The sequence below is a fragment of the Manihot esculenta genome, chromosome 18 (genome assembly GCF_001659605.2).
Source record: "Manihot esculenta cultivar AM560-2 chromosome 18, M.esculenta_v8, whole genome shotgun sequence".
Classification (NCBI taxonomy): domain Eukaryota; kingdom Viridiplantae; phylum Streptophyta; class Magnoliopsida; order Malpighiales; family Euphorbiaceae; genus Manihot; species Manihot esculenta.
In genome coordinates, this window is record NC_035178.2 from 19,466,897 (window position 1) to 19,476,786 (window position 9,890).

The 9,890-nt window shown below is 35.3% G+C and overlaps 3 protein-coding genes across 3 annotated transcripts; 1 reads left to right on the forward strand and 2 right to left on the reverse strand.

Moving 5' to 3' along the window:
* The first annotated feature begins 2,416 nt into the window (after window positions 1-2,416).
* On the forward strand, window positions 2,417-3,176 carry LOC110606263. The gene is made up of 2 exons (XM_021745017.2): window positions 2,417-2,735; window positions 2,832-3,176. The coding sequence occupies exons 1-2, from the start codon at window positions 2,589-2,591 to the stop codon at window positions 2,955-2,957; spliced, it is 273 nt and encodes a 90-aa protein (XP_021600709.1). The 5' UTR covers window positions 2,417-2,588; the 3' UTR covers window positions 2,958-3,176.
* Window positions 3,177-4,905: 1,729 nt separating this feature from the next.
* On the reverse strand, window positions 4,906-6,436 carry LOC110605938. Its single transcript, XM_043953114.1, has 4 exons — window positions 6,250-6,436; window positions 6,073-6,148; window positions 5,382-5,975; window positions 4,906-5,312 (listed from the first exon to the last, which is right to left on the reverse strand). Exons 1-4 carry the CDS (start codon window positions 6,319-6,321, stop codon window positions 4,906-4,908), a joined length of 1,149 nt encoding a protein of 382 aa, XP_043809049.1. The 5' UTR covers window positions 6,322-6,436.
* A 74-nt stretch (window positions 6,437-6,510) lies between these two features.
* LOC122721188 lies at window positions 6,511-7,935 on the reverse strand. The gene has a single exon (XM_043953115.1). The coding sequence runs from the start codon at window positions 7,933-7,935 to the stop codon at window positions 6,511-6,513; it is 1,425 nt and encodes a 474-aa protein (XP_043809050.1).
* Window positions 7,936-9,890: the final 1,955 nt, after the last annotated feature.

Sequence of the window (9,890 nt, forward strand, 5' to 3'; positions counted from 1 at the left end):
TGCCTGCTGGAGGACCCAGGTTCGGCTGCCGAAACCATGTTCGGCCGCCGAACCTGCCTGTGGAGGCAAGCTTTTGGCTGCGGAACCCTGCCCCCGAAAGTTGGACTTTCGGCTCTGGAGGGAAGTTTCGGCCGCCGAAGGTGCCGCCGAACATGCATGAGTTTCGTCTCTGGAAGGGACTTTCGGCCGCCGAAGGTGCCGCCAAAAGTGGCTGAGTTTCGGCTCTGAAGGGACTTTTGGCCGCCGAACCTGCCGCCGAAAGTGCCCTGTTCAGCCTTCCTTTGCATGATTTCTATGATTATTTTATGATGTTTTGGGGGGGTTTTTGGGGAGTATTTTAGAGTTATGATTAGAGTTGTTTGGCACCTCATTCGAGTCCACCTGTGTAGGTTTGGACCCGAGAAACCGAGGAGGCCCACAGTGCTAGCTGTTCAGAGTCAGCCTGAGGTGAGTAGAAAAAATCTTTATGTTTCTAAGTAAATGAATTTTGAGCATGTTCATGCATCATGAATGCCATGTTATATATACTAGGTTGTTTGCATTAGTATTCACGAATATGTTGCATTGCATACTATGCTATTGATGTGGATGGATGTTGGATGACCCAGTAGTTCTCGATATGATATGATGACGATGATACGGTATGGAAGTCCGATTGACCCATTCTACGTCCCGGCATAATGTAAGAGAAAGTCCGTTTGACCCATTCTACATCCCAGCACATTGGAATGTTATGATATGTGATGTTTAAGAGAAAGTCCGGTTGACCCATTCTACGTCCCGGCACATTGGAATGTAGAGGACTATTGGTGACAAATCCATCCTTGATGTGATTTGTTTGTGATGTGATGCATTTCATGAAAACATGAATTTTAATATAATGTTTTACTATTCTGCTCACTGGGCTTTTTAGCTCACCCCTCTCCCGTAACCCCCAGGTTTGCAGGTACAGGATAGACCGGGGAGTCTTCCAGGTTGAAGTTGTGTATATGTAATAGATAGATGTGGACATGTATTGTAAAATGTTATAATGTGATGTAATGTAAAGAATTGTATTAAGGATAGAATTGTGCTTGGCCCTAGTGCATGTTAATCCCTTTTGGTACATGATCTTTTTAATGAAATGTTTTAATGATGAGAAATGATAGTCCAAGCTTGATGTATGTTATGATAACCCACTAGAGCATTTAATGAGGGCTCTAGTTTAGGGTTTTATGTTTATGATGTTAGTGCATGCAGGTCAGGCTTGGAATATTGAAGGTTTTTTTAAATTCTTATGAGAATGTATGATCATATATAGGATATTATCAGGTATATGGCAGGTATAGGAGGCTTGCTACGGGTCCCGGTGACCTTAAGTCGGTCTGGATCCTAGCGTCGGTAGCGGTCCGATTTCGGATCGTTACAACAATCATCCAAAGTAAGCCATGAGCTATCACTATAAGATAGGACCATGTGACAAGAGTCTGATAAGCCAATACGCGGTTCTACCTAGTTCTTCATCAAGACTCGTCATCTCCTGAATAGGTTGAGTTTTCACATAAAGTTATCGTTACTGGATATAATTCGGTATATCTCCATTACATCTATTATGAGATTCCCTATTAATTAGCCAGTACCAACCGGATTATTAGGAGATTCGATAATTACCTCCATCTTCTTATAGTATAAAAGTTAATGATCGCAAATACCAAAATATGCATTCTTACACAACTACTCTTGAGTTTTAAACAATTCCTTACATTCGTTCTTTTCTTCAGTTTACTGACTTGAGTATCGGAATGACTGTCGATACCAACCACCCCAAGTTTTCTTTCTTACAAAGTGATCAATCGCTGCACAAATTCATTTTGATCACATTAAAATTAAAATTTAATTTTTAAAAATTATAATTATGTTAAATAAATATTACTTTCGAAGATATTTGTTATTATTATTACTAGATTGTATTTTTAGTGATTACTAAATTTTTAGTATTTAAAAATATCTAAAGTATTTTTTAAGTTACTATTTCTTACTATTTAAAAAAGTTAATATTGTTTTACTATTATTAAAATATATAAAAAATATAAAAATGAAAAAAAAAAAAAAAGAAAGGGAAAAACCCTGCTGCAGAGTAGCCTGTGTTTAGCAGCAGTGGCACCCTTTGCCCGATATCTCTTGCTCACTTTTTTTAATAATAAATATATTGATAAAAATACATATTTTAATTTTTTTAATAAATTAATATATGTTCTCTTTTTTAACATGCTTTTTAATCTAACTCTTAAATTATTACCTTCTTTTTTAATAAGGATATTTTACTTATAAAATGTTTTTTTATTATTAATAAAGAATAAATTAATACATTTAAATTGATTAGTCATTTAGCACTGCCCCCAATTAAAACACTTCACCGAGCTACTATGGACAAACTAGGTAGGTAAAGGACCACAATCACACACAGTCCGAGAGCCCAGCAATAGTTGGGGCAGCCATTTCCTTTGAAATTTTCTGAAAAAAAAAGAAGCTTTCAACTTCACTCCTAAAATGTTAGGTGAAACGCATTTCTGAAGTGCGTCTTGATCGCTTCTGGAAAGAAAAAAAAAATGTGCCCATTGAGGCTTATTCTGATATTTCTCTCCGCTACTCTTGCTGGCTTTTTCGTTGTAAGAAACTTCAAATCACGGCCCTTCACCGCCGACGACAATGATTCCGATGAATCTTCCTCGACCGAGCGTCCATTTCCCTCCAAGGTCTCTCTTCCTTCTCTAGGTTTCATTTTGACTTTTTCTTTTTTCTTTCTTTTCTCGTTGAGAGCTTAAATTGAAATCTACGCTGTTCAAGTGCAGGTTCGATCGGCAATAGAATCTGGATTTTGGACCTGCGTGGACATGGCGAGTGGACGATACCTTTGGAGGCATTTGGTCTCTTCTCCTTCTTCGTCTTCATCTTCTCCTCCTAAGCATTCTAATTGACGGTTTGTTGTTCCGATTTGCTGTCGGTTAAATTTCTATCAGATAATTTCCATTATCATTTGTAATGTAATTTAATTCACAATGGTGCTTCTTGTTGTTGTTTAGTACTGTTGTTTGTCATTGAACCTTAGCTTTTGCATCAGCTGAATCTCGTCTAGTACAATCTGTAAGATTAATCAGAATAATGAAAGCTAAAGCTATTCCATTGCATGTATTTAATTATGACCTTCCAAACACAACACATATTTTACAGTTGATTCCTATGTACTAAGTACTGGTTTGGGTTGGATAATATACATCTTGCACCTCTACTATTCTTGATGGATTTGTTAAATGGCATACTCCTTACACTAGTTAAGGTTGCAAGTTTTATATATATATATATATATATCATATTGTTAGAGGGTGACTTTGGTGTAAAGGTAAACTTATTCCACTTATAACTTGGAGAACACAGTTTCAAGCCATGGGAACAGCCTCTTTGCAAAGCATGGGTTAGGCTTTTTGCATCAACCTTTCTCAGTGCCCACAAGTGTGGATGCTTCATGCATTGGGTTACCTGTTTTGATGTTATTTCATTTTCTTAATGAATACTAGTTGATTCTAACTTCTCTAAGTTGATAATGCATGCCATAATAGGCCAAATGACAAAGCAAGCATATAGATAGTTTCAGGTATATTGTTCAAAGTGGGGATGGTAGCTTTTGTGTGTGCTAGTGCCTGTGCTTGTAGAGACACCTGAAGTGTATGATACCTAAATCAGCAGTTTGTTTTGCCTTGGGATACATGACAAATGGAAATGTCCTACGGAGTTTTCTACTTCTTTATATTGTCCTTATCTCTACATTGCTGTTACAAATGTTCCTTGGATCAAAAAGTTGCTATTTATTCTACTACTGAATGCATTCTTGATTGTATAAAGTATTATACTCCCTACAAACTAGTCTTATGTCTCAGTAGCTCTGTTTCTGTGTTTTTTTTATCTTCTGACCTGATATTATGATCCTTTGTATGGTACTCATTCTGGATTTGTGTTTTATATTTTAAAGAGACATTCCCTTGTATTGACAATAGGTAGGTACTTTAAATCCTGGTCAAATTCAAGCATATTATTCAGCATATCTAGATTGCAATGGAACAAAACCTAGTTCCTAGCATGGTTTTAAATCGTGGTCGCGGCCACGTTCGTGGTCGTGGTCACGAGTAACAGAAACAGATTTGTAATGGCTGTAACGTAACGGTAACGGTCTGGCGCTACGCAAATTTTTTAAAAAAAATTTGCAAAGTTTATAAATAAAATGAGATTAATTAGATTTAATTTAGAACAATGTATACAAATGCATAATAAATATAAATATATAAAATATAGATTATTTAACTTAAGTTAAACATCATATAGTTTAAAATAAGAAAAATCAACATAATCTTTATAGATCGATTAAACTAATAGTTCAAAGTACAATTTTAACTCAAAACTAACACTTTAATTTACAAAAACTTACAAAGAAAAGGAAAAAAAAAACAACAATTAAAAACTAAAATAGATAAAATTTAACTAACTTTTTAGAAAAAATAAGCTTGGAAATAGAGTAGTTTATAATGGATCTAAGTTTATACGAGAAATATGCAGGGAAGATTGAAATTTGAAAGAGAAAGGGAAGATAAAACTTAAAAAATATAGTCTTTAAAGCTGTTGAAACCATGGTTTTAAATCGCGTTCGCGGCCGCAGTCGCGGATAACGGAAACAGGTCTGTAACAGCCGTAACGTAACGGTAACGGTCTGGCGCTACGCAAATTTTTCAAATCAATTTGCAAAGTTCATAAAATGATATGATATCAATAGATATAATTCAGAACAATGTATACAAATATATAATAAACATAAATATATCAAATATATTACTATTTAGCTTAAATTAAATACCATATAGGAAATTACCAACCTCACTACCACCAAAAAGAACGTCGTGCAGGTTCTTGTTGGTCTTGACTTTGGCTCTCTGAGCTTTGATCATTAAGGTGATGCTGCTGATGTTGATAGTATTGTTGTGGATCAAAACTGAATAAAGAACCACCACCCATAATATCATTAGGATCACCATAAGTTGGCTGAGGGTATGATAAAGCTGACTCTGCTCCTAATAAGGGGTAATATGAATATGCAGGAGGATAATTTGTTGGATAAGGCACCCCTCTAAATTGGCCATGGAATCCATAGTTTGATGAAGTATCTTCATATGATGAGCTACCACCAGGTCCACCACCATACATAAAATTTGGATTATACGTGCCAGCGTTGTATCCATAATTTAATGAATCAATTGACCCCTCCTCCTCATATGCAACATCCTTACCTCTTGTTTGGGATGTTTCAGCACCACCAGTACTAGAACTATGAGAGCCTCGTTATCTTTGATATGTACGCATCGGAGATGGTTCAGAAGCAATTCTAATTCCACTTTGTCTTTGACAAGGTGGATCTTGTGAACTACGACTACCACCTCCTTCAACTGTGGTTCCTCCTCCACCTTGATCACCACCACCATCATCATCATTACTACTAGAGCTGGATAAAATAAAAGTATCATCATCACCAGCAGCACCTTGTTGTCCTTGAGTTTGAGTGGCAGACTGTGATGGAGCATTACCCGCCTCTTCATCATCTAACCATGGATTTGGTTGCCCATCAAGCAATGGAGATTCCCTTTCCTCCAACCAAGAGTTTAATGGATCATATTCTTCAAAAATATAATCCAAATTAATTGGATCATAGCTCCTGTCTAACTCCTGTTGGCTTTTTCTTGTCACATTTCTGATTTTCAGCCTCATGTTGTAGTGCACAAAGACAAGTGCATGTAATTTTTGATACTTCAATCTGTTTCTTGTCTTTGTGTGAATGAGAGAAAATGTGCTCCAATTTCTCTCGCAGTTTGAAGCTGAAGTTGTTTGGCTCAGTACTTTAATAGCGATTTTTCTCAACTCAGGAGCACTTTCTCCATAATTAATCCACCACTCAGCTGCAAAATATTTTAAAATTTTTATTATTTTAATGAACTTAGCTATATAAAAAGGAACGAACAAAAATAATTTATACTTATTTTATAAACTTAGTACCTGGATTAGTGAACTTAATTGCCTTTTGCGCCAAAGCTGTTCCAAAACTCTCTATTTTGTCCCGAAAAAGTAGGGCCTACATGTTCCAAATTCCAGTAAGTTAACTTCAAGTTCAACACTTCAACGAAACTAACATAGTAGTAACACTTGAGAATTAGCTTGTTAGTTGTTACTTACTTGATTTAATGCTTTTCCTTGATTTACTAAATCCCCCTCTAGACGTTGAATCACATTTTTGAGACCCAACATGATCTCATTATCATTTTCAATATCATGTGGGCCATATTGATATTGAGGATTTAGAAAATATCCTGCAAAATAAAATATGAAGATAGATAATAAGTTATCTTTTAATTTAACAATTTAATTTTCTAAACTATCAAATTATAATACAATGTTCTTACCGGCGGCATGTAAGTCATGATGCAATTGAAAATTTCATCTATGATCAATTATTCTCCAATATTCCAAATAGCTTTTAGAATTTTTTTGAATAGCCAATTTTGCTCGCTCCATTGCCTCGTATATAAATCCCATTGTTGGCTTGTCATCTCCATCAACTAATCTTAAAACCTTCAGGAGAGGTTCTTGAACTTTCATTATTTGTTGTGCCCTCTCCCAAAAGTTTCTTCCTTCGCTGCCTAAGCCAAGCACAATTTTCTTGGCTTCAAGCGCTGGACCACTTGTTGCTTGTACATATTTACTCATCATCCATTGCTCCGATTCGAACATATTCCTTAGCTCCACCCTATAACGGACAATAGACTCTAAAGCAATGAAGTTTGTGGCAAATCTAGTGATGCCAGGTCGAATAATATCTCTATTGTCCGTGAATTTCTTCATATAATTGACTACCCAATTATGATTATAAGTAAATTGAGTAATTACCTTGGCTGGGTCAATTATTTTTTTCACACTCTTCTTCTTTCCTATATCTTCCAAAATCAAATCAATACAATGAGCACTACAAGCAGTCCAATATAGATTAGGGAATTTCTCCATTAGTTTCTTCCCTCCTAATTTAATGGCAGCTTCGTTGTCCGTTACCACTTGGACAACTTTTTGAGGGCCTATTTCTTCCACTACTTCTTTCATAATTTTAAAATAGTATTCTCCATCTTTATGCTCCACATTGGATGCATTAACAGACTTGTGGAACACTGTGCCTCTGTCTGAGTAAACAAGGAAATTTACTATACTCATACGTGTTGGCCCACTCCAACCATCACACATTATGGTAACTCCCCTCTCCTTCCATATTCCATCAAATGAGGCTATATATTTTTTCATCTCATTGTACTCATTTTTTAGATAAACTTCTGCAATTTCATAAGCACTAGGTGGAGATACATTAAGCCCGATTTCTGCTGCTGTTCTTAAAAGTGGCTTTGTCCACGGTGACTCAACAATACTGAAGGGAAGTCTATTATGTATAACAAAATTTCCAAATGCTTTCAACATTTTCTCCTTCTGTGTCTTCAACCATTTAGTTTTTAATTTTGGCTGCTTTTGTTGAGCTCTGCTTCTCTCTATCTCAACTTCTGCGGCAGCCAACCGAGATGCCAGTGTAGATATTTCTGCATATCTTTGTGCTTCTCTACCTCTCTCACGTGTAGTAGCAGAACGACCCAACACTTGTCTGCTACTACCAACAACATCAAATCTAGATCCAGTTCTCCTTCTAAATTCATCTTCTTCCAACTGTCTCATGCTCGCCCGTCTCGCCATTTCCATTTTGATGTCCTCCTCCTCCTCTTCATTATCTTCGATTCTATTTATATTCATAATTTCTTCTTCTAATTCTCTTTCTCTTTTTTCTTTATTCTTTTTAGCTAATTGGTATTCTTTCAGGACAGCGGCCATATCCTTCTTAACTTGGGAAGAAACTTTTTGACAACCGGCAATTTGACCATGTATGTTAGCCAAGTGCAACTTCAATCTTGTTATTCCACCTGTGACTTTTCTCCCACATAAATTACAAATCAGTTCTCTTTTTTCCCTGTAGGTGTTGCAAACTTCCACCCAATATCTTCACTTGGTTTACCACCCCCTTGAGTAGAACCAGAACCACTTCCACGAGGCATTTTCAATACAAATATTTAATAACTGTTCATAAAAATTAAAAGATATCAAATGTCAAATTCATGGAAGGCAAATATTTTTTTTCATAACTAATATTTTAATTTTAACCTAACTCCATACATTAATTTTTATTTAACACAAATTATATAAATATGAAATTTTTAATTGTCAGACTACAAGTCTTAGTCTACCACTATTAATTTAACTCAAAACTAATACTTTAATCCACAAAAATTAAAAAAAAAAAATACAGCAACTAAAAATAAATTAATTTCATAATAATTTCTGAAAAATAGTCTAAACTAAATTAACAAAAACCATACAATTTATAGATCTAACAAATTAATAGCCTCAAAATATATTTTTAACTCAAAAATACTAATTTAATCTACAAAAATTAAAAAAAAAATACAGCAATTAAAAATAAATTAATTTCATAATAATTTCTGAAAAATAGTCTAAATTAAACTAACAAAAACCATACAATTTATAGATCTAACAAATTAATAGCCTCAAAGTATATTTTTAACTCAAAAGTCAAAACTACAAATTTAATATACAAAAATTAAAAAAAAAAAAATACAGCAGCTCTCTTTGATTCCTCTGAATTCTGAAAGTAAAAATACACTATTAATTTAACTCAAATCTAACACTTTAATCCACAAAAATGAAACTAAAAAAATACAGCAACTAAAATTAGTTTAATTTCGTAATGATTTCTGAAAAATAGTCTAAACTAATAAAAACCATACAATTTTTATAGATCGGACAAATTAATAGCTCAAAGTATATTTTTAACTCAAAATTACAAATTTAATCTACAAAAATAAAAAAAAAAAAAAAAACAGCAACTTTAAGTAAAAATACACAGAAATATTAACTCACCTTTTAGAAGAAATTGCCTTGAAATGAAGTAGTTAATGGTAGATTGAAGCTTGTAATTGTAAATGAGAAATTTTTAGGGAAGCTTGAGATTGAGAGATTTGAGAGAAAAGGAAGAGAAAGTTGGAAATTTGAGTTGAAAAATGAGGCTGTCTGCTGTGCTTGCTGGAGAAGAGGGACAAAAGTGGTCATGCATAGCTGGTTTCTACAATCTGAACATATTCTCTGCAATCTGAAATTTTTGTTGGATAAAGTAACGGCCATTACCGTTACATCACTGTCGGTAACGGCCGTTACCGTTACGTAACGGCCGTAACGGCCATTACGGCTGCAATTTAAGGGGGGCCATTGGGTAACGGGTAACGGCCCCCCTTGATACCGTTACGTAACGGCCGTTACGTTACGTAACGGCCATTATTTAATACCCTGGTTGAAACGTGTAGAAACTAAAGAAAATGAGAATAGAGAGTAGAAGATAAAGAATATAAAAAATTTTAATTATTGGTAATGGCCGTTACCATTACGTAAAGGCAGTAATGGCCCGGTCATTACCGTTACGTAACGGCGGTAATGGCCCGGCCATTACCGTTATGTAACGGCGGTAATGGCCCGGCCATTACCGTTACGTAACAGCGGTAATGGCCCGGCCGTTAGTGTTACGTAACAGCCGTTACGCCTGCAAATCAGGAGGGGCCGTTGTATAACAGGATAACAGGTAACACCCCCCAAAACCCGTTACATAACGGCTGTTACGTTACATAACGGCCGTTATTTAAAACCATGGTTCCTAGATGTGGTGTTATGCATAATGGCTCTCTTGAATAAAGCGGGTGCCATTTTCATGAAGATCCCAT

Bases quoted from the DNA above. Each gene is read 5' to 3' on its own strand.
- LOC110606263 (XM_021745017.2), top strand. From the start codon at position 2,589: ATGTGCCCATTGAGGCTTATTCTGATATTTCTCTCCGCTACTCTTGCT. The intron at 2,736-2,831 runs GTCTCTCTTCCT...GTTCAAGTGCAG, and splicing joins AGCGTCCATTTCCCTCCAAG to GTTCGATCGGCAATAGAATC.
- LOC110605938 (XM_043953114.1), bottom strand. From the start codon at position 6,321: ATGTTGGGTCTCAAAAATGTGATTCAACGTCTAGAGGGGGATTTAGTA. The intron at 6,149-6,249 runs GTAAGTAACAAC...TGGAACATGTAG, and splicing joins AAGGAAAAGCATTAAATCAA to GCCCTACTTTTTCGGGACAA. The intron at 5,313-5,381 runs GTACATATCAAA...CCCAAACAAGAG, and splicing joins TTCTGAACCATCTCCGATGC to GTAAGGATGTTGCATATGAG.
- LOC122721188 (XM_043953115.1), bottom strand. From the start codon at position 7,935: ATGGCCGCTGTCCTGAAAGAATACCAATTAGCTAAAAAGAATAAAGAA.